Source organism: Pseudorca crassidens, chromosome 10 (assembly GCF_039906515.1).
Source record: "Pseudorca crassidens isolate mPseCra1 chromosome 10, mPseCra1.hap1, whole genome shotgun sequence".
Classification (NCBI taxonomy): Eukaryota; Metazoa; Chordata; class Mammalia; order Artiodactyla; family Delphinidae; genus Pseudorca; species Pseudorca crassidens.
In genome coordinates, this window is record NC_090305.1 from 69,983,173 (window position 1) to 70,008,231 (window position 25,059).

A 25,059-nucleotide genomic window follows, 5' to 3' on the forward strand; every position below is an offset into this window, starting at 1 on the left:
TCTCCACTGTGATGAAGGGTTCAACCCAGTAAATCCTAGAGAAGACCATTTTTCCCCACTTGGTACTTAAAGGAGGATGCTGTTGAGTATTTGCTGTTTCTTAATATTTTCCAAATCTGTATGGCATTAAATGGTAGAAGTTGGTCTAACTGCTTTGTTATTTGTTTTTGTTCAGAATTTTGTTTTCCATGGGGAATTTACAGCAGAAGATTGAATAATGCTACTACTATTTAGAAATATAGCCAAATACTTTAATAAGAGCATACTAATTACCAATGTCTTAGTCCAGTTCATACTGCTATAACAAAAATATTATAGACTGGGTAGCTTAAATAACAGACATTTATTTCTTGTAGTTCTAAAGGCTGAAAAGTCTGAGATCAGGGTGCTAGGATGGTCAGGTTTGGATAAAGACCCTTGTCAGGTTTGCAGACTGCCGACTTCTGTGTCCTCACATGGTGAAAGGGGAGGGGGATCTCTCTGAGATCTTGATTTGTAAGTGCACTACTCCCATACATGAAGGAACCACTTTGATGACCTAATCACCTCCCACAGGCCCCATTTCCAAATGCCATCATACTGGGGATTACGTTTCAACATAGGAATTTTGGGGGGACACAAGTGTTATCTTTAGTAACCAGTAAGCAAATTTGATATCTTCAGTAGAGATTAAATATATACATATATATGTACACATACAAATAGACTCATGCTATTCACACACACACAATTTTATAGCTTGGGCTTTTTTTTTTTTTTAAACAATGGAAAGGCTGATATTAGGTAGTATATGTTCCTCTGTTTCATCCTTTACATTTTTATGCACATTGTAGAATCAGTTTATTGATTTCCACAAAATGTCTATTGGGATTTTGGTTGAGATTGCATAGAATCTAATGATCAATTTGGGGAAAATCTGTATCTTTATACTGTTGAGTCTTGGAATTCATGAATAGGTTGTATGCCTTCATTTATTAGACTTTTACTATATCTAATGTCATATAGTTTTCTGTATAGAGTTCTTCCATATGTCACTTAGATTTATTTATAGTTACTTGACTTTTTTTAAAAAATTAATTAATTAATTAATTAATTTTGGCTGTGTTGAGTCTTTGTTTCTGTGCGTGGGCTTTCTCTAGTTGCGGCGAGCGGGGGACCACTCTTCATCGTGGCGCGCAGGCCTCTCACTATCACGGCCTCTCTTGTTGTGGAGCACAGGCTCCAGATGCGCAGGCTCAGTAGTTGTGGCTCACGGGCCTAGTTGCTTCGCGGCATGTGGGATCTCCCCAGACCAGGGCTCGAACCCGTGTCCCCTGCATTAGCAGGCAGATTCTCAACCACTGCGCCACCAGTGAAGCCCTACTTGACATTTTTGGTGCTGTTATAAATTGTATATTTCTAAAACATTTCATTTTCTAGTTGTTTGTTCCTGTATAGACTTAAAAAAATTCATATTGTATCTAGTGACCTTGCTACACATTGACATATTTTCTGTGTTGGTTTATGTCTAGGTTCTTCGGGATTTTTTCAGACCTGCAGATAATGATACTATTATTTCTTTGTTTCTAATCGTTATACCTTTTATTTCTTTTTCTGCTTTATTTGCACAGGGTGGCCCTTCAGTGTAATGTTGAATAGAAATGGTAGTGGACATGCTTTTCTTATTCCTAACCTTACTGATAAAATGCTGAGTATTTCACTAATATATATGATGTTTGCTATAGATACATTGTACATAACCTTCATCATATTAAGGAAGTTCCCTTCTATTCTTAGATTATTAAGAATTTTAGGGCTTCCCTGGTGGCGCAGTGGTTGAGAGTCCGCCTGCCGATGCAGGGGACACGAGTTCGTACCCCGGTCCGGGAGGATCCCACGTGCCGCGGAGCGGCTGGGCCGGTGAGCCATGGCTGCTGGGACTGCCGGTACGGAGCCTGTGCTCCGCAACGGGAGAGGCCAAAACAGTGAGAGGCCCGCGTACCGCAAAAAAAAAAAAAAAAAAAAAAAAAAGAATTTTAGTCACGAGTAGACGTTGAATTTTATCAAATGCCTCTTCTGCATTTATGGATATGATCATGTGATTTTTTTTTCCCCTTTATTGATTTTTTTAATATTAAACCAATTGCGCTCTGGAATAAGCCCAAATTGGTCATGGTTATTCTTTTTATATATAGTTGGACTTGATTTACTATTTATTTATTTATTCATTCATTCATGCATGCATGCATGCATGACCACATGGCTTGTGGGATCTTAGTTCCCCGACCAGGGATCGAACCTGGGAATCATGGCAGTGAAAGTGCCGAGTCCTAACCACTGTGCCACCAGGGAATTCCCAGTTTGCCTTTTATTTTTATTTATTTATTTATTTATTTTTAACATTTTTATTCGAGTATAATTGCTTTACAATGGTCTGTTAGTTTCTGCTTTATAACAAAGTGAATCAGTTATACATATACATATATCCCCATATCTCTTCCCTCTTGCGTCTCCCTTCCTCCCACCCTCCCTATCCCACCCTTCTAGCTGGTCACAAAACACCGAGCTGATCTCCCTGTGCTATGCAACTGCTTCCCACTAGCTATCTATTTTACATTTGGTAGTGTATATATGTCCATATATACACTAACACTCTCTCACTTTGTCCCAGCTTACCCTTCCCCCTCCCCGTGTCCTCAAGTCCATTCTCTAGTAGGTCTGCGTCTTTATTCCCATCTTGTCCCTAAGTTCTTCATGATGATTTTTTTTTTTTTTAGATTCCATATATATGTGTTAGCATATGGTATTTGTTTTTCTCTTTCTGACTTACTTCACTCTGTATGACAGACTCTAGGTCCATCCACCTCACTACAAATAACTCAGTTTTGTTTATTTTTATGGCTGAGTAATATTCCATCGTATATATGTGCCTCATCTTCTTTATCCATTCATCTGTTGATGGACACTTAGGTTGCTTCCATGTCCTGGCTATTGTAAATAGAGCTGCAATGAACATTGTGGTACATGACTCTTTTTGAATTATGGTTTTCTCAGGGTAAATGCCCAGTAGTGGGATTGCTGGGTTGTATGGTAGTTCTATTTTTAGTTTTTTAAGGAACCTCCATACTGTTCTCCATAGTGGCTGTATCAATTTACATTCCCACCACCAGGGTAGGAGGGTTCCCTTTTCTCCACACCCTCTCCAGCATTTATTGTTTGTAGATTTTTTGGTGATGGCCATTCTGACTGGTGTGAGATGATATCTCATTGTAGTTTTGTTTTTCATTTCTCTAATGATTAATGATGTTGAGCATTCTTTCACGTGTTTGTTGGCAATCTGTCTGTCTTCTTTGGAGAAATGTCTATTTAGGTCTTTTGCCCATTTTTGAATTGGGTTTTTTTTTTTTTAAAAAGATTTTCTATCTGTGATCATGAGACAGATTGGCCTGTAACTTTCCTTTCTTATAATGTCTTTGTCAGCTTTTACTTTCATGCTGAGTTAAAAATGAATTCTCTTTTCCCTATTTCCTAGAGGGACTTATTTGTGGTTGGCGTTTCTTCTCCAGATGTTTGGGCAAATTCGCTGGTAGAGTAGTCAGGACTTGTTATTTCATTTGTGGGAAAATTTTAAATACAGATTCACTTTTGTTTAATAGATACAGGACTATTCAAGTTTTTAACTGCTCTGTCAGTTTTTGTAAAGTTGATCTTTCTACAAATTTATCCATCTATTCTAAATTTTCTAATTTTTTGTTATAAAGTTTTATCTAATGTCCTTTTATACATCATTTAATTATTACATTAATGTTTTTATTGGTGATACTGATAATTTATACCTTTTCTCTCTCTTTTTTTTTGATCAGTCTTGCTTACGTGTCTATCAGTGTTAGTGTTTTCAAAGAACTAATTTTAGATTATAAGGCTTGATATATGATAGTGTACATCCTTTAAGATTGACAAGCCTTTTCTTGGTTCTTTGTATTATGTAAATTTTAGAATCATTTTATCAGTTTTCTAAAAATAAAAGTATGTGGGATTTTGATGAGTATAGATTTTCTCTGTTGTACATTTGCTTTTTACTTCATTAATTTTTGTTTTATTGTGGGGATTCTGTTTTTCAAAGCATAATCATTTATTTGGTGATCCTTTTAAAAATATCTATTTGTCTGTTTATAGTAGATAATAAGCTTCTAATGATCATTTTTTCTTAATTGATACATACTTGCCCAGAAAGAACAGGCAAACACAAGATATGCTGGGGGGGAGAGAGAGGGAGACTCTGTTTATAGAAATGTTTTCACATACATGCATGCATGCACACACCTTTAAGTAATAGTGATTTTGCCGAAGTATACCTCAGTGTTCTGAACCATTTAATATTACCTTTCAAAATATAGATTAAGTTGAAAGGGACTTACATATTTGAAAAATGAATTAGAAGGGAGAGTATATACTTAAGAAAATTTAGTGCTAACTTTCATCGGCACTGACCCTGTCTCACTATTTTAAAATGCTAATTGACATGTTTATTCTTGTTTTTCTAGTGATATGCAGCTTTCGAGGATCTGTCCCTCAAGGATTGGTCTTAGAAATAGGAGAAACAGTCCAGATTCTTGAAAAATGTGAAGGTAAGTGGACCCATAAATTGTAAAACACAAATGGTGATCATTTTTGGCAGTATGATATGCATTTATTTTGTAGTATGAAGTTATAAGCAATCATTTTGAAGCTGTAATTAATCACATTATGATACACTGCTATAAAATCATTCCTGATCTATGTTCAGCATAAAGGATGAGCTATTTTGGCTCTAATCTAATAGTGACAAATAACGATTGTTGGCTGTCAGAAAATGATTTTTTTTTTAATTTTTAAATTTTATTTTATTTATTTTTTTTATACAGCAGGTTCTTATTAGTCATAAATTTTATACACATCAGTGTATACATGTCAATCAGAACATGATTTTTACATACTATATCAAATGCTTAGTTTTGATTTCCTACAATCGAATAGGTAATATTTCGCTACTGATTATCTGCATTTGAATAGAATTGAAGTGTAATCAGTTCATTTTTATATTTCTGTCTGATTGGCTGGACACGATCAGTCGTAATTAAAGCAAGGCAGTAAATGTGCTCAAATGAAGTTTGGCCTGACTGTCTTCTTCTGTGACATATTTGGGTATTTCTGCTATAATATTTATGCATTATTGAAAAATATCACATTCTTCAAAATTATGCACTGAAGTCAGCAAGATATGTGGAAAAAATATAGTTCCGGAGAAATCACCCACAATCAGAGCATGGACAAAAACAAAATTGATACCAAAATTGATAGCAGTTCAGCATGACTAGAAGCCACCTCAAATTATATAACAGAGTAGAAATGTTGCTATGTGGGCATGGAGATAGTACACATGGAAGTTGAACTCTGATCCAGTTACTGTTCAGATGGGTATGGGAGTAAGTGCAACCTACTATGACCCAGGATCCGTTTAAGTTGGGGAGTACACTTTTCTGGAAAGGGAGCTCTAGTGCAGGATGCATTTTAATAATTTTAAAGCAGAAGTATAAATAAAACCCCCTTCATGATAAAAAAAACTCTTAGCAAAATAAGAATAGAAGGGAGTTTTCCTAATCTGATAAAGGATATCTAAAAGCCTACAGCAAACATCATTTTCAGTAGTGAAATATTGAAAGATTTCCAACTGACATCTAGAAATGAGACTATTATAAATTAAGACATTGTGGTTTGGGGGCAAAGACAGAATAATGAAACAGAGGGTCCAGAAATAGACCATCATGTTTATCATCCAGTGATATATGAAAAAGGTGGTATTGCAGTGCAGTGGGGAAATGATGTCCTTTACAATAAGTGATGCTGGACTGATTGGAATGAAAAATGATGGCCTAGTCAATAAATGGTATTGGGTCAATATTGAAACCAATGAATCTTGAACCTAACTTCACAGCATATGCTCCAGATTCAATTCCAGATGGATGGTAGAATGTGAAATGTAAAACAATCATGCACCTTAAAGGAAGCATAGGAAAATACTCTTTTTAACCTAGGGGTAGACAAAGGTTTTTTATTGATAAGTTGTACTTTATTAAAATGAAGATATGTTGTTCAAAAGATATCATTAAGGAGAGGGAGAAGACAAGTCACAGAGTGAAAGAGCTATTTGGTAAAGGACATGTCTTCACATGGTGTTTGTCTTTCTCTTTCTGACTTATTTTGCTTAGTGTGATAATCTCTAGGTCCATCCGTTTAGCCGCAAATGGCATTATTTCATTCTTTTTTATGACTGAGTAATATTCCATTGTATATGTATACTACATCTTCTTTATCCATTCATCTATTGGTGGACATTTAGGTGGTTTCCATATCTTGGCTATTGTAAGTAGTGCTGCTGTGAACATAGGGGTACATGTATCTTTTCGAATTATGGTTTTCTCCGGATACATGCCCAGGAGTGGGATTGCTGGATCATATGGCAACTCTACTTCTAGTTTTTTGTGGAAGCTCCATACTGTTCTCCATAGTGGCTGCACCAGTTTACATTCCCACCAACAGTGTAAGAGGATTCCCTTTTCTCCACACCCTCTCCAGCATTTGTCAGACATCTTTTCTGACTTCACTGGTATGAAATTAGGAATTAACTACAAGAAGAAAGCTGAGGGCTTCCCTGGTGACACAGTGGTTGAGAGTCTGCCTACTGATGCAGGGGACACGGGTTCGTGCCCGGTCTGGGAGGATCCCACATGCCGCGGAGCAGCTGGGCCCGTGAGCGATGGCCGCTGAGCCTGCGCGTCCAGAGCCTGTGCTTCGCAGCAGGAGAGGCCACACAGTGAGAGGCCCATGTACTGCAAAAAAAAAAAATGAAGAAAACTGAAAGAAAAAAAAAAGCCCACAAACATATGGAGACTAAACAACATGCTACTAAACAATCAATGGGTCATTGAAAAGTCAAAGAGGAAATCAAAAATTACCTGGAGACAAGTGAAAATGGAAACACAGTGATCCAAAATCTGTGGGATGAAGATAAAACAGTTCTAAGAGGGAAGATCATAGTGATACAAGCCTACTTCATGATACAAGAAAAATCTCAAACAATCAAAATATACATTTAAAGAAACTAGAAAAAGAAGAACAAGCAAAGCCCACGGTTAGTAGAATAAAGGAAATAAAAGATCAGAGTGGAAATAACTGAAATAGAGACTAAAAAACAATAGAGAAGATCAATGAAACTAAGAGTTAGTTCTTTGAAAATATATACAGAATTGATAAACATTTAGTTAGATTCATCAAGAATAAAGGAGACAGGGCCCAAATAAATAAAATCAAGGATAAAAGAGGAGAAGTTACAATCAACACCATACATACAGAAGATTATAAGCGATTACTATGAACAATTATACACTAATAAAATGGATAACATAGGAGAAATGGATAAATTCCTGGAAACGTACAAATTCCCAAGACTGAATCAGAAAGAAATAGAAAATATGAACAGACTGATTACCAGTAATGAAATTGAATCAGTAATAAAAAACTTCCAACAAGCAAAAGTCCAGGACCAGATGGCTTCACAGGCGAATTCTACCAAACATTTAAAGAATAGTTAACACTTTTATTTTTCAAACTATTCAGAAACATCAATGAGGAAGGAACACTTCTGAACTCATTCTATGAGGCCAGCACATCCTTATAACAAAACCAGAGACATCACACACACACACAAAATTACAGGCCAGTATCACTGATGAATATAAATGCAAAAATCTACAACAAAATATTATCAAATAAAATTCAACAATACATTACAAGGATCATACACCATGATCAAGTGGGATTTATCCCAGGGTTGCAAGGATGGTACAATATCTGCAAATCAATCAAGATACACTTGAAGAATAAAAATCATATCATCTCAATAGATGCAGAAAATGCATTAGCCAAATTCAGTGTCTTTTTATGACAAAAACTGTCAACAAAGTAGGTATAGAGGGAACCTACCTCAACATAATAAAGGCCATGCATATATTAAATCCCACAGGTAACATCATACCCAATGGAGAAGTCTGAAGGCTTTTGCTGTAAGATCAGGAGTAAGACAAGGATCCTTACTTTCACCACTTTCATTCAACATAGTATTGGAAGTTATTGCCACAGCAGTTAGGCAAAAAAACAAAAACAAAAAAAGGAATCAGAATTGGAAAGGAAGAAATAAAACTGTCATTGTTTGTAGGTGGCATGATACTATATATAGAAAACCCCAAAGATTTCACAAAAAAACTTATTCAGGGCTTCCCTGGTGGCGCAGTGGTTGAGAGTCCGCCTGCCAACGCAGGGGACACAGGTTCGTGCCCCGGTCCGGGAAGGTACCACATGCCGCGGAGTGGCTGGGCCCGTGAGCCATCGCCACTGAGCCTGCACGTCTGGAGCCTGTGCTCCTCAACGGGAGAGGCCACAACAGTGAGAGGCCCGCATACTGCAAAAACAAACAAACAAAAAAACCTGTTATTCAGTAAGTGAATTGTTATTCAAAAACTGACTTCAGTAGGTGACTTCAGGAAAATTGCAGTATACAAAATTAATGTATAGAGGTCTGTTGCATCTCTCTATTTTAACAACGAACTATCAGAGGAATCAACAAAGTGATCCCACTTATAAATGCATCAAAAAGAGTAAAATACCTAGGAATAAATTTAACCAAGGAGGTGAATGACCTGTACTCTGAAAACTATGACATTGATGAAAGAAAGTGTAGACAAGACAAACAAATGGAAAGATGTACTATGTGCATGGATTGGACAAATCAATATCATGAAAATGACCATACTGCCCAAGGCATTCTACAGATTCAGTGCAGTCCCTATCAGAATACCAAAGGCATTTTCACAGAACTAGAACAGATAATCCTAAAATTTGCATGGAACCACAAAAGACCCTGTATAGTCAAAACAATGTTGAGAAGGAAGAACAAAGCTGGAGGTATCATGCTCCCAGGCTTGAAACTGTACTACAAAGGTATAGTAATCCAAACAGTATGGTACTGGCACAAAAACAGACACACAGATCAATGGAACACAGTAAAGAGCCCAGAAATCAACGTATACTTGCATGGTCAATTAATCTATGACAAAGGAGGCCAGAATATACAGTGGAGAAAAGACAACCTGTTCAATAAATAGTGTTTGGAAAACTGGACAGCTACATGCAAAAGAATCAAACTGGACCACTTTCTCATACTGTATACAACGCCCCCCTCAAAATCAGTTAAAGACTTAATTGTAAGACATGAAACCATAAAAGTCATAGAAGAAAATGTAGGTAGTATGCTCTTTGACATTGATCTTAGCAGTATTTTTTTGATCTGTCTTCTCAGGCAAGGGAAACAAAAGCAAAAATAAACAAATGAGACTACATCAAACTGAAAAGCTTTTGCACAGCGAAGGAAACCATCAACAAAACAAAAAGCCTACTGAATGGGAGAATATATTTGCCAATAATAGATAAGGGGTTGATATCCAAAATATATAAAGAACTCTTAATACTCATTGTCAAAAAAACCCAAACAACCCAATTAAAAAGTAGGCAGAGGACCTGAGTAGATATTTTTCCAAAGAAGACATACAGATGGCCAGCATGCACATGAGAAGATGTTCAACATCACTGAACATCAGGGAAATGCAAATTAAAACCGTAATGATACCACCTCACAACTGTGAGAATGGCTGTTATAAAGAAGACAAGAAACAACTAGTGTTGATAAGGATGTGGAGAAAAGGGAGCTATCGTGCACCACTGATGGGAATGTAAATTAGTGTAGCCACTATGGGAAACAGTATGGAGGTTCCTCAAAAAATTAAAAATAGAACTACCATATGATCCAGTAATTCCATTTATGGGTCTTTATCAGAAGAAAATGAAAACAGTGTTTTGAAAAGATATATGTACCCCTATGTTCATTGAAGTACTATTTACACTAGCAAAGATATGGGAGCAATCTAAGTGTCCATTACTCTGGGATATTACTCAGCCATAAAAAAGAATATGATCTTGCCATTTGTGACAGCATGGATGAACCTAGAGGGTATTATGCTAAGTGAATCAAATCAGACAGGAAAAACAAATATGATATGATGTTACTCATATGTGGAATCTAAAAAACAAAGAAGAAAAGAAACAAAACAAGACAGGAATGGGGCTTCCCTGGTGGTGCAGTGGTTGAGAATCTGCCTGCCAATGCAGGGGATGCGGGTTCGTGCCCCGGTCTGGGAGGATCCCACATGCTGCGGAGCGGCTGGGCCCGTGAGCCATGGCCGCTGGGCCTGCGCGTCCGGAGCCTGTGCTCTGCAGCGGGAGAGGCCACAACAGTGAGAGGCCCGCGTACCACAAGGAAGGAAAAAAAAAGTACAAAAACAAGACAGGAAAAGACTCATGGATACAGAGAATAAACTGGTTGTTCCCATAGGGGAGGCGGTGGAGGGATGGATGAAATAGGTGAAGGGGATTAAGAGGTACAGATTTCCAGCTATAAAATAAATAAGTCATGGGGATGTAATGTACACATAGGGAATATAGTCAATAATATTGTAGCAGCTTTTTATGGTGATGGATAGTAACTTGACTTATTTTGGTGATTATTTGATAATGTATAAACATATGAAATCACTGTGTTGTATACCTGAAGCTAATATAATATTGTATGTTAATTATAACTCAATAAAACAAAATAAGACAGTTCAGTAGAAAAATAGGCAAAAGGCTTGGATAGGCTCCTCACAAAACAGATATTCTGATGGTTCATAAACATATGGGAAGGTATTTAGTCTCATTCATCAGGGAAATGCAAATTAAAACCACAATGAGATATCACCACACGGCACCAGCATGACTAAAATTCAAAACACTGGCAATACCAAGTGCTGGTAAGGAATTGGAACAACTGATACTTCCATACACTGCTGGTGGGAGAGAAAATGGCTTAACTACTTTGGAAAACTCTTTGGCACTATTTACAAAAGTTGAATGTACGGGTACCTTATGATTCAGCATGTCTACTCATAGGTGTAAATCCAACAGCAAAATACATATGTAAAATGTTAGCAGCAGTTGTATTCATAATTGCTCTGAACTGTAAAAAAACAAACTGCTCATCAGCAGTAGAATGGGCAGATAAATTATGATATATTCAGATAACTGAAAGTGACACAAGAAGGAAAATGAATGAGTTATTGCTACACAAAACAATACAGATGAACATCACAGATAGAATCTTTACAACAGGAGCCAGATGTAAGAGTTCATGCTGTTATGGTTTCAATGAAAGTACATAAAATACAGAACCAGGTAAAACTAATAGCTGGTGATGTTTGTCAGAGAGTAGTTAGATAACCACTTTTATATCTGGCTTTTTATTTTTTTAAATTTTTATTTATTTTTTTAATATCTGGCTTTTAAAATCAAGAGTGTATCTGTGATATCGTTGTGTGTAGCAGCAATTCATCCATTTTCCTTTATATATCACATTCAATTTGAAGGTGTGTCTGTGTGTGTGTTAGTGACGGGAAGAGACATGAGTGGCTTTGGGATGCTGCTCATATTTTATTTACTGGGTGGTGGGCATATAGGTACATACTCTTTGTAAATTTGTTTAGCTGTAGACTAATGATTTGCATACTTATGGATGTTACATATCAGCAAAAAATTTGCTTAAAAACAGGAGATCCTTGTAAAAATAGATAAAAATGTAGAGATAGAACAACATGGATGAATTTAAAAAATATTGTGTTGAACAAAAGAGCCAGATATAAAAGATTACATTCTGATTGATTGTATTAATATGAAAGAACAAGCAACATTACAGATGTATGGTCATGCAAATCAGGATAGTGATTGCCTCTGGAAGAGGATTGTCTGGAAAGAGACATGAGGGAACTTTTAGGGTGATTGAAAAGTTCTGTGTCTTAATGAAATATGGGTGTTATATGTTACGTGGGTGTTACATTTGTCAAAGCTCTGATTTGCATCACCAGCCCCGTAGGAGTAGGTATTGGGACCTGTTCTTAGTTTGATGTTCATCTCTGTCCTCAGCAAAGTGTGGGTCCCTGAATCCTAAACTGGCCTTGTCCAAACTCCCCAGGGAATGATGCTTGGTTTTTCTGATAGCGTGGGGGTAGAGGGATGTTTGTCTTACATTGTGGGCAGAATAAAGAAGAACTGCAGTGTTTTGACTATTTTTCTTAAAGAGTTTCAAGTAGTCCTTTTGTTTTCAACCCCATACCACACCTAGGCCTTACATTTTCCCCTATTTCCCAGCTTTGTTGAGATATAAATTGATGTATAACATTGTATAAATTTAAGGTGTACAGTGTGATGATTCGATATACATACATATTGCGAAATGTTTATTATTGTAAGGTTAGCTAACAAATATTTTACCTCACATAATTACCATTTTGTGGTTATGGTGAAAACATTAAAGCTCTACTCTCACAGCAATTGTTTTTTAAGATTTATTTTTTATTTATTTATTTTTGGCTGCGTCGGGTCTTAGTTGCGGCACGCAGGATCTTCATTGAGGCATGTGGAGTCTTTCGTTGCAGTGCGTGGGCTCTTCATTGCGGGGCGCGGGCTTCTCTCTAGTTGTGGTGTGCAGGTTCTCTCTTCTTCAGTTGTCTCACAGCAATTTTTAAGTATACAATACAGTATATATATATATATATATATATATATATATATATATTTTGTGGTACGCGGGCCTCTCACTGCTGTGGCCTCTCCCCCCGCGGAGCACAGGCTCCGGATGCGCAGGCTTAGCGGCCATGGCTCATGGGCCCAGCTGCTCCGCGGCATGTGGGATTCTCCCAGACCGGGGCACGAACCTGTGTCCCCTGCATCAGCAGGCGGACTCTCAACCACTGCGCCACCAGGGAAGCCCCATACAATACAGTGTTTTTAACTGTAGTCACCATGCTGTACATTACATCCCTGAAACTTACTCATCTTATAACTGGAAGTTTGTAACCCCTTGACTAACATCTCCCCATTTCTCCTACTACTCAGCCCCTGGCAACTATTGTACTCTGTGTTCCTGTGAGTTTGGCTTTTTCTTTTTTAAAGATTCCACATATAAGTGAGATCGTACAGTGTTTGTCTTTCTCTTTCTGACTTATTTCACTTAGCACAGTGCCCTCAAGATCCATCCATGTTGTCTCAAATGGTAAAATTTCCTTGTTTCAAGTGGCTGAATAATATCCCATTGTGTTTGTGTGAGATATATTTATATCTATCTCACATTTTCTTTGTTCATTCATCTGTCTATGGACACAGGTTGTTTCCATGTCTTGGCTATTGTGAGTAATGCTGCAACGGACATGGGATATCTTTGAGATAGTGATTTGATCTTCTTTGGATACATACCCAGCGGTGGGATTGCTGGATTGTATGGTAGTTCTAGTTCCTCAGTTTTTTGAGGAACTTCCCTATTGTTTTCCATACTGACTCTACCAGTTTACATTCCCATCACCAGTGCACCAGGGTTCCTTCTCCACATCCTTCTCAGCATTTGTTATCTCTTATCTTTTTGATGATAGCCATTCTAACAGGTGTGAGATGATATCTCATTGTGGTTGTGATTTGCATTTCCCTGATGATTAGTGATGTTGTGCACCCTTTTATGTACCTGTTGGCCATTTGTATGTCTTCTTTGGAAAAATGTCTATTCAAGTCCTCTACCTGATTTTTAGTTGGATTGTTTTTTGGTATTTGAATTGTATGAGTTCCGAATATATTTTGGATGTTAACTCTTTCTCAGATAATATGATTTGCAAATATAATTGACTCTTGAACAACATGGGTTTGAACTGCAAGGGTCCACTTATATGCCAGTTTTTTCAATAGTGCTTACAATAGTATTACACAATCCTTGGATGATTGAATTTGTGGATGTGGAACCACGGATATGGAGGAGCCACAATATGGAGGAACTGCATACGTGGAGGGTTGACTGTAAGTTACATGCACATTTTCGACTGCATGGAGGGTTGGCGCATGCCATGTTAAACCCCTTGATGTTCAAGGGTCAGTTGTATTTTCTCCTACTCCAGATGTTACCTGGACATTTTGTTGATTGTTTCTTTGCTGTGCAGAAGCTTTTTCGTTTGATGTAGTCCCACTTATTAATTTTTGCTTTTCTTGTTTGTGCTTTTGGCACTGTATCCAAAAAATAATTGCTAACACTAATGTCAGGGTGCATTTTCCCTATTAGGAATTTTATGGTTTCAGGTCTTACTGTTTAAGTCTTTAATCCATATCAAGTTAATTTTTGTGAGTGATTTAAGATAGGGGTCCAATTCTTTTGCATGTGTATATCCAGTTTTTCCAACACCATTTATTGAAGAGACTGTCCTTTTCCTATTGAGTATTCTTCATTCTGTTGCCAAATATTACTTGACCATATATTCATGGGTTTACTTCTGAACTCTCAGTTATTCTTTTGTTTTTTGTCTCCAACTTTGCCCTTTCTCAAGATTGTGTTGGCTATTCAGAGTCTTTTGTGGTTCCTTATGAATTTTAGGATTGTTTTTTCTATTTCTGTGAAAAATGTCATTGGAATTTTGATAGAGATTGCATTGAATCTATAGGTAGCTTTGAGTAGTATGTATATTTTATTAATATCAACTATTCCAATCTATTGACACAGAATATTTTTTCATTTATGTATGTTCTTGAATTTCTTTCCTCAGTGTCTTATAGTTTTGGTGCATAGATCTTTTACTTCCTTGGTTAAATTTATTCCTCTTTTTTTGTTTTTGATGCTATTGTAAGTGGGATTGCTCCTTTTTTTTTTTCCTATCTTTAAAAAATTTTTTTAATTAAAAAAATAAAAAAAGTCTTTTATTGGAGTATAGTTGCTTTACAATGTGTTAGTTTCTGCTGTACAGCCAAGTGAATCAGCTATATGTAGACATACACCCCCTCTTTTTTGGATTTCCTTCCCATTTAGGTCACCACAGAGCATTGAGTAGAATTCCCTGTGTTATATAGTAGGTTCTCATTAGTTATCTATTTTATACTAGTAGTGTATACATGTCAATCCCAAACTCCCACTTCATCCCACTTCCCCCTTCCCCCCTTGGTATCCATACTTTTTTTTAAAAAAAATAATTATTTATTTATTTTAGGCTGCATTGGGTCTTTGTTGCTGCACGTGGGTTTTTTCTAGTTGCGGCAAGCGGGGGCTACTCTTGTTGTGGTTTGTGGCCTTCTCATTGCGGTGGCTTCTCTTGTTGCGGAGCATGGCCTCTAGGTGTGCGGGCTTCAGTAGTTGTGGCTCGCAGGTTCTAGAGCGCAGGCTCAGTAGTTGTGGCGCACAGGCTTAGTTGCTCCGTGGCATGTGGGATCTTCATGGACCAGGGTTTGAACCCATGTCCCCTGCATTGGCAGGCAGGTTGTTAACCATGGCGCCACCAGGGAATCCCCTATTTTTGTTTTTATTTTCATTACTCTAGCAGGTGGATCAAAAAAGATCTTGCTGTGATTTATTTCAAAGTGTGTTCTGCCTGTATTTTCCTCTAAGAGTTTTATAGTGTCCAGCCTTACATTTAGGTCTTTAATCCATTTTGAGTTTATTTTTGTGTATGGTGTTAGGGAGTGTTCTAATTTCATTCTTTTACATGTAGCTGTCCAGTTTTCCCAGCACCACTTATTGAAGAGACTGTCTTTTCTCCATTGTATATTCTTGCCTCCTTTGTCATAGATTAGGTGACCATATGTGCGTGGGTTTATCTCTGGGCTTTCTCTCCTGTTCCATTGATCTGTATTTCTGTTTTTGTGCCAGTACCATATTGTCTTGGTTACTGTAACTTTGTAGTATAGTCTGAGGTCAGGGAGCCTGATTCCTCCAGCTCCATTTTTCTTTCTCAAGATTGCTTTGTCTATTCGAGGTCTTTTGTGTTTCCACACAAATTGTAATTTTTTTGTTCTAATTCTGTGAAAAATACCATTGGTAATTTGATAGAGATTGCATTGAATTTGTAGATTGCTTTGGGTAGTATAGTCATTTTCAGAATATCGATTCTTCCAATCCAAGAACATGGTATATCTCTCCATCGGCTTGTGTTGTCTTTTATTTCTTTCATCAGTATCTTATAGTTTTCTGAGTACAGGTCTTTTGCCTTCTTAGGTAGGTTTATCCCTAGAATATTTTATTCTTTTTGTTGCAGTGGTAAATGGGATTGTTTCCTTAATTTCTTTTTCTGATCTTTCGCTGTTAGTATATAGGAATGCAAGAGATTTCTGCGTATAAATTTTGTATTCTGCAACTTTACGAAATTCATTGATTAGTTCTAGTAGTTTTCTGGTGGCACCTTTAGGATTTTCTATGTCTAGTATCATGACAGCGGCAAACAGTGACAGTTTTAATTCCTCTTTTCCAACTTGGATTCTTTTTATTTCTTCTTCTTCTCTAATTGCCGTGGCGAGGACTTCCAAAACTATGTTGAATAATAGTGGTGAGAGTGGGCATCCTTGTCTTGTTCCTGATCCTAGTGGAAATGCTTTCAGTTTTTCACCATTGAGAATGATGTTTGCTGTGAGTTTGTCATATATGGCCTTTATTATGTTGAGGAGAGTTCCCTCTACGCCCACTTTCTGTAGAGTTTTTTTTTTTTTTATCATAAATGGTTGTTGAATTTTGATGAAAGCTTTTTCTGCATCTGTTGAGATGATCATATGGTTTTTCTCCTTCAGTTTGTTAATATGGTGTATCACATTGATTGATTTGCGTATACTGAAGAATCTTTGCATTCCTGGGATAAACCCCACTTGATCATGGTGTATGATCCTTTTAATGTGCTGTTGGATTCTGTTTGCTAGTATTTTGTTGAGGAGTTTTGCATATGTTCATCAGTGATATTGACCTGAAGTTTTTCTTTTTTTGTGGCATCTTTGTCTGGTTTTGGTATCAGGGTAATGGTGGCCTCATAGAATGAGTTTGGGAGTGTTTCTCCCTCTGCTATATTTTGGAAGACTTTGAGAAGGATAGGTGTTAACTCTTCTCTAAATGTTTGATAGAATTCACCTGTGAAGCCATCTGGTCCTGGGCTTTTGTTTGTTTGTGCTTTTAATCACAGTTTCAATTTCAGTGCTTGTGATTGGTCTGTTTACATTTGCTATCTCTTCCTGGTTCAGTCTCCGAAGGTCGTGCTTTTCTAACAACTTGTCCATTTCTTCCAGGTTGTCCATTTTATTGGCATATAGTTGCTTGTAGTAATCTCTCATGATCCTTTGTATTTCTGCAGTGTCAGTTGTTACTTCTCCTTATTCTATTTGAATTCTATTAATTGGAGTCTTCTCCCTTTTTTTCTTGAAGAATCTGGCTAATGGTTTATCAATTTTATCTTCTCAAAGAACCAGCTTTTAGTTTCAGTGATTTTTGCTATCGTTTCCTTCATTTCTTTTTCATTTATTTCTGATCTGATCTTTATGATTTCTTTCCTTCTGCTAACTTTGGAGTTTTTTTGTTCTTCGCTCTCTAATTGCTTTAGGTGTAAGGTTAGGTTGTTTATTTGAGATGTTTCTTGTTTCTTAAGGTAGGATTGTATTGCTATAAACTTCCCTCTTAGAACTGCTTTTGCTGCATCCCATAGGTTTTGGACCATCGTGTTTTCATTGTCATTTGTTCTAGGTATTTTTTGATTTCCTCTTTGATTTCTTCAGTGATCTCTTGCTTATTCAGTAGTGTATTGTTTAGCCTCCATGTGTTTGTATTTTTTACAGATTTTTTCCTGTAATTGATATCTAGTCTCATAGCGTTGTGGTCAGAAAAGATACTTGATACGATTTAAAATTTCTTAAATTTACCAAGGATTGATTTGTGACCCAAGATATGATCTATCCTGGAGAATGTTCCATGAGCACTTGAGAAGAAAGTGTAATCTGCTCTTTTTGGATGGAATATCCTATAAATATCAATTAAGTCCATATTGTATAATGTATCATTTAAAGCTTGTGTTTCCTTATTTATTTTCATTTTGGATGATCTGTCCATTGGTGAAAGTGGGGTGTTACAGTCCCCAAATATTATTGTGTTACTGTTGATTTCCCTTTTATGGCTGTTAGCATTTGCCTTATGTATTGAGGTACTCCTATGTTGGGTGCATAAATATTTGCAGTTGTTATATCTTCTTCTTGAATTGATCCCTTGACCATCATGTTCTGTCCTTCTCTGTCTCTTTTAATAGTCTTTATTTTAAAGTCTGTTTTGTCTGATATGAGAATTGCTACTCCAGCTTTCTTTTGATTTCCATTTGCATGGAATATCTTTTTCCATCCCCTCACTTTCAGTCTGTATGTGTCCCTAGGTCTGAAGTGGGTCTCTCGTAGATAGCATATGTACGGGTCTTGTTTTTGTATCCATTCAGCCAGTCTATATCTTTTGGTTGGCGCATTTAATCCAGTTACATTTAAGGTAGTTATTCATATATATGTTCTTATTACCATTTTCTTAATTGTTTTGGGCTTGTTATTGTAAGTCTTTTCCTTCTCTTGTATTTCCTGCCTAGAGAAGTTCCTTTAGCATTTGTTGTAGAGCTGGTTTGGTGGTGCTGAATTCTCTTAGCTTTTGCTTGCCTCTAAAGGTTTCAATTTCTCTGTCGAATCTGAATGAGATCCTTGCTGCGTAGAGTAATCTTGGTTGTAGGTTTTTCCCTTTCATCACTTTAAATATGTCCTGGCACTCCCTTCTGGCTTGCAGAGTTTCTGCTGAAAGATCAGCTGTTAACCTTATGGGAATTCCCTCATACGTTAATTGTCGCTTTTCCGTTACTGCTTTTAATATTTTTTCTTTGTATTTAATTTTTGATAGTTTGATTGTTATGTGTCTTGGTGTGTTTCTCTGGATTTATCCTGTATGGGACACTCTGTGCTTCCTGGACTTGATTGACCATTTCCTTACCCATATTAGGGAAGTTTTTAAACTATAATCTCTTCAAATATTTTCTCAGTCCCTTTTTTTTGCTCTTTTTCTTCTGGGACCCCTATAATTCGAATGTTGGTGCATTTTATGTTGTCCCAGAGGTCTCTGAGACTGTCCTCAATTATTTTCATTCCTTTTTCTTTATTCTGCTCTGTGGTAGTTATTTCCACTTTTTTATCTTCCAGGTCACTTATCCATTCTTTTTCCCCAGTTATTCTGCTATTGATTTCTTCTAGAGAATTTTTAATTTCATTTATTGTGTTGTTCATCATTGTTTGTTTGCCCTTTAGTTCTTCTAGATCCGTGTTAAATGTTTCTTGTATTTTCTCCATTCTATTTCCAGGATTTTGGATCATCTTTCCTATCATTACTGTGAATTCTTTTTCAGGTAGACTGCCTATTTCCTCTTCATTTGTTTGGTCTGGTGTGCTTTTACCTTGCTTTTTCATCTGCTGTGTGTTTCTCTGTCTTCTCATTTTGCTTAACTTACTGTGTTTGGGGTCTCCATTTCGCAGGCTGCATGTTTGTAGTTCCCGTTGTTTTTGGTGTCTGCTCCCAGTGGGTAAGGTTGGTTCAGTGGGTTTTGTAGGCTTCCTGGTGGAGGGGAATGGTGCCTGTGTCCTGGTGGATGAGGCTGGATCTTGTCTTTCTGGTGGGCAGGACTACGTATGGTGGTGTGTTTTGGTGTGTCTGTGAACCTATCATGATTTTAGTCAGTCTCTCTGCTAATGGGTGGGTTCGTGTTCCTGTCTTCCTAGTTGTTTGGCATAGGGTGTCCAGCACTGTAGCTTGCTGGTCACTGAGTGGAGCTGGGTCTTAGTGTTGAGATGAAGATCTCCTGGAGAGCTTTCGCCGTTTGATATTACATGGGGCCAGGAGGTCTTGGGTGGACCAGTGTCCTGAACTTGGCTCTCCCACCTCAGAGGCTCAGGCCTGACACCCGGCCAGAGCACCAAGACCTTGTCAGCCACATCACTCAGAAGAAGAGGGAGAAAAAGAAAGAGAGAGAGAGGGAGGGACGGAGGGAGGGAAAGAAAGAAAGAAAAAAATAATAGAAAAAATTATTAGAAATAAAAAAATAAAAAAGTAATTAAAAAAAAGAGAGAAAGAAGAGAGCAACCAAACCAAAATACAAATCCACCAAAGATAAAAGTACTAAAAACTGTTCTTAAAAAACCAAACAACAAAACAAAACAAAACCACAATGGACAGTCATGGCTCTAGGACAAATGGCAAAAGCAAAGCTACACAGACAAAATCACACAAAGAAGTGTACACATACACACTCACAAAAAGAGAAAAAGGAAAAAATTATATATATATATATATATAAAAAATAAAAAAAGAAAGAGAGCAACCAAATCAATAAAGAAATCTACCAATGATAATAAGCTCTAAATACTAAACTAAGGTAAACATAACACCAGAAACAAATTAGATGCAGAAAGCTAGCCCCAAGTCTACTGTTGCTCCCGAAGTCCACCACCTCAATTTTGGGATGGTTTGTTGTCTATTCAGGTATTCCACAGATACAGGGAACATGAAGTTGATTGTGGAGATATAATCTGTTTCTCCTGAGGCTGCTGGGAGGAATTCCCCTTTCTCTTTGCTGTTCACACAGCTCCTGGGGTTCAGCTTTGGATTTGGCCTTGCCTCTGTGTGTAGGTCACCTGATGGCATCTGTTTCCTACCCAGACAGGACAGCATTAATGGAGAGGCCGACTAGGGGGCTCTGGCTCACTGAGGCCTGGGGGAGAGAGGGGTATGGAATGCGGGGCAAGCCTCTGGTGGTAGACGTTGCAATAGCCTGAGGCACGCTGTGTGTTCTCCTGGGGAAGTTGTCCTTGGACCATGGGACCCTGGCAGAGGCAGGCTGCACAGGCTCCCAGGAGGGAAGGTGTGGATAGTGACCTGTGCTTGCACACAGGCTTCTTGGTGGCTGTAGCAGCAGCCTTAGCATTTCATGCCTGTCTCTGGGGTCCACGCTGATAGCTGCAGCTTGCGTCCGTCTCTGGAGCTTGTTTAGGCGGTGCTCTGAATCCCCTCTCTTTGTGCACCCTGAAACAGTGGTCTCTTGCCTCTTAGGCAGGTCCAGACTTTTCCCCGGACTCCCTCCCTCCTAGCTGTGGTGCACTAGCCCCCTTCAGGCTGTGTTCACCCAGCCAGCCCCAGTCCTCTCCCTGGGGTCTGACCTCTGAAGCCCAAGCCTCAGCTCCCAGCCCCCACCTGCCCCTGAAGGTGAACAGATGAGCATCTCAGGCTGGTGAGTGCTGGTAGGCACCAATCCTCTGTGTGGGAATCTCTCCGCTTTGCCCTCTGCACCCTTGTTGCTGTGCTCTCCTCTGTGGCTCCAAAGATTCTCCCCCACCCACTTCCCGTCCCTGCCAGTGAAGGAGCTTCCTAGTGTGTGGAAACTTTTCCTCCTTCACAGCTCCCTCCCAGAGGTGCAGGTTGTGTCTCTATTCTCTTGTCTTTGTTTTTCCTTTTTTCTTTTGCCCTACCTCAGTATGTGGGAGTTTCTTGCCTTTTGGGAAGTCTGAGTTCTTCTGCCAGTGTTCAGTAGGTGTTCTGTAGGAGTTGTTCCACATGTAGATGCAGTTTTGATGTATTTGTGGGGAGGAAGGTGACCTCCATGTTTCATTTCTCTGCCATCTTGAAGGCACCCCCTCAACTGATTTTTAAAATTGATTTTTGTGTCTTGCAGCTTCAGTGAATTTATTTCTTAGTTCTAATAGTTTTTTTTTTGTGTGTGGAGTCTTTAGGATTTTCTGTATGTAGGATCATATTATCTGCAGGCCTTCTTGAACTCCTGATACCTTGAATTCCTATGATTTGCTAGGGGTTTGTGTTAAGAATTGACTCTTGTTGGCTTCTCTGCTTGTAGATAGGTTTTAGTATTTATCTGTTTGCCTTCAAGCTTCCAAATGTTTAAAGTGATTATTGTCTGCTGGTATCTAAATTACCTTTTCCTAGACTGTGTAAGTTTATTAATTAGTATACAGTTTTTTTACTTACTGTCATTTTACTGAGGTTTTGGGAGAGAGCCGAGATGAACAATTTTTTTTTTTTTGCGGTATGCGGGCCTCTCACTGTTGTGGCCTCTCCCGTTGCGGAGCACAGGCTCTGGACGCACAGGCTCAGTGGCCATGGCTCACGGGCCCAGCCGCTCTGCGGCCTGTGGGATCTTCCTGGACCGGGGTACGAACCCGTATCCGCTGCATCAGCAGGTGGACTCTCAACCACTGCGCCACCAGGGAAGCCCCGAGATGAACAATTTTGATTAATCTACTTTTTAATGCTAAAACCTGAAATTTAAAATTAAATTGAATGCATATTCATTGAGTTTACTAATGGCGAAACTTCTCATTGTGTTCTTTAATTCTTCTTTTTAATTCATTGAGCATCTTTATGGCCATTACCTTGAACTCTTTATTGGGTAGACTGCTTATCTTTGCTTTGCTTAGTTATTTTTCTGGGGTTTTGTCTTGTTGCTTTGTTTGGAGCATATTTGTCTATTCCCTCATTTTGCCTACTTCTCTGTTTTTATTTCTATGTATTATGTAGGTTGGTTACATTTCTTGATCTTGGCAAAATGGTCTTATGTAGGAGTTGTCCTATGGGTCCCAGCAGCGCATTCCCCTGTGGTCTTTAGAGTTATATGCTCTAGGGCTGCATGGGCATTTCTTTTGTGGCAGGGCCGACTACTGGGGGCAGTGTGGTAGGCAGGCTGATCTCTGGCCTGGTTGGTTGCCAGTCCCTGCCTAGTGCAGAGGCTGCTGGCCTACTGGTGCACCGGGCTGTGTTTCTTGGGGGTCCTGCACTGGTGCTAGTTTGCTGGTGGGTGTTGATGGGTTCTGGGTCATCTGGCTCTGGGGCCTGGGGGTTCCCAGGTCCGGTGCCAGGTTGCTGGTTGGTGGGACTGGGTGCTGGTATGGCTGACTGTAGTGCCCGGGGTGTCCCAGGGCTGGTGCCAGTTGGCTGGCGGGAAGGTAAGCCCCCAATGCTAACAGGCTAGAGGGAGGACTCCAAATTGGTGCTTGCCAGCACCAGTGTCCTTGTATTGGAACAAGCTCCCCAAACAGGGTGCCACCCATGTCTGTGTCCTCATGGGGAAACTCAGTTGCTTCCTTTCTCTTTAGGAGGCTCTCCAAATCAGCAAATGGGTCTGACTCAGGCTCTTTTAAAATTTCTGCCTCTATTCTGGGTCTCAGAGCATGGGAGATTTTGCGTGAGCTTTTTAAGAACAGAGTCTCTGTTTCCTACAGCCCTCTGGCTCTGCCACATGCAAGTCCTACTGGCCTTCAAAGCCAGACATTTGGGGCTCATCTTTTTGCTGTAGGATCCCTGGGTTGGGGAAGTCTGATGTCGGGTTCGGATCCCTTGCTTCTTGGGGAGAACCTCTGCAGTTGTGATCATCTTTCTATTTGCAGGTTGCCTGCCCAGGAGTATGGGTCTTGACTGTACCACATTTCTGCCCCTCGTATCCATCTTGTTGTGGTTCTTTCTTAATATATTTTGTTGGGAAAATCATTTCTGCTGGTTTCGAGTTGTTCTTTCATTGATAGTTGCTCTGTAAATAGGTGTAATTTTGCTGTGCCTGTGGGAGGAGGTGAGCTCAGGGCCTTCCTGCTCCACCATCTTGGCCACTAATGGGATTGGTTTTCCTTTTCTCATCTTGTTCTGCTTTAATATTTAGACCGAGAATCAGTATCAGCATCAACAAAGGAATGTTAACTTTCTGATACACATATAGAAATGAAACATGTTTCATTACTTCCAAGGTTATTGAAAAATTGTATAATAAATAATTAAAGAGACTCCTAGGTTGGGTACTACTTTTATTAGTCTCTGCTGTACTTTGTTGGATAAATATTCCCTGTCACTTTCTAATGGCATGTAAAAATTTAAGTTTTATGGATAGTAAAAATTTTTCACCTTTCTGATAAGAAGAAAGAATTCTTATAATTATAAAGACTTCATTTTTATGAACTTTAGGAAATGATTTATGTATGAAAATTGTCACAATTTCAAATCATAGTACTTAGTGTACAGTTTTGTACACTATTTTGTACAATATAGTTCGAAACACTTAACAGCATTACTTTTAAATGCCTTTGGTTGATTTTCCATTATGCTTGCAACTTGATGTTTAGAAGTAAGAGTTTTATAATAAACATTTGCGGGACTTCCCTGGTGATACAGTGGGTAAGACTGCGTTCCCAATGCAGGGGGCCCGGGTTCAATCCCTGGTTGGGAACTAGATCCTGCATGCATGCCGCAACTAAGAGTTTGCACGTTGCAACTAAGAGTACACATGCTGCAGCTAAGAAGTCTGCATGCCACAACTAAGAGCCCATGTGCCACAACTAAAACCCAGTGCAGCCAAAATAAATATAAATAAACAAATAATAAATACATAAACAGAACTTATTAAAAAGTAGTCATTTGCTTTCTACCTACCATATTCTAGGTAATAGTAGTAGATATTGTACATTCGTTACTTCAGCTGATCCTCAGAATAACCATATGAAACATTATTACCTTTATATTTTAGTTCAAACTGAAGATCAGGAGGTTGAAGGGAACATAGGGGTATGTGGTAGAAAGAAGATTCTGTTTTTCCTGAGTATTAAGCTATTTGGCATTCAATGAGACTCTAGTTTTGGAAAAACCACTGTTTCTTGAGCTCCATTTTAAAGTCTATTGGGTTGTGTGGGACAGCTGTTTCTCCTAATAGATTAATAAGTGAATGAATGAACACTTAACAAATGTGTTTTCTGTTTTTGGACTTTGGAGCAATTCACGGTTTTCTGGTCACCAGGAAAGTTTTCATTCGTGGAGTATTATATGAGAGTTTAAGTTAGCAATAGACTGTGGGTCATAGAAAATAAGCATCAGGGTTTGAAGTTTTATATAGACAGGTGTTTGCCTCTCCTGGGTCTTGAAGATGGCCTGTTTTGGCCAAGAGGAGGGTAGTAATTTTTTATTTTTGTAGTTTTGTGTACCTATTTGAAACAAGATTTGTTAGGGGTTCAGAATGATGCTGATAATCGTAGTCTCACATAGCCTTTGATGAATGGCCCCAGGCA

The 25,059-nt window shown here is 38.5% G+C and overlaps 1 protein-coding gene across 12 annotated transcripts in view; it reads left to right on the plus strand.

Moving 5' to 3' along the window:
* The window catches only part of DOCK3 (dedicator of cytokinesis 3), a 405,644-nt gene that overhangs the window by 36,815 nt on the left and 343,770 nt on the right, over window positions 1–25,059 (plus strand). For all 12 annotated transcript variants that reach the window (XM_067754576.1, XM_067754570.1, XM_067754573.1 and 9 more), the window contains exon 2: window positions 4,524–4,607. In XM_067754576.1, coding sequence (XP_067610677.1) covers window positions 4,524–4,607 — 84 coding nt within the window. The remainder of the gene's footprint in view (window positions 1–4,523; window positions 4,608–25,059) is intronic.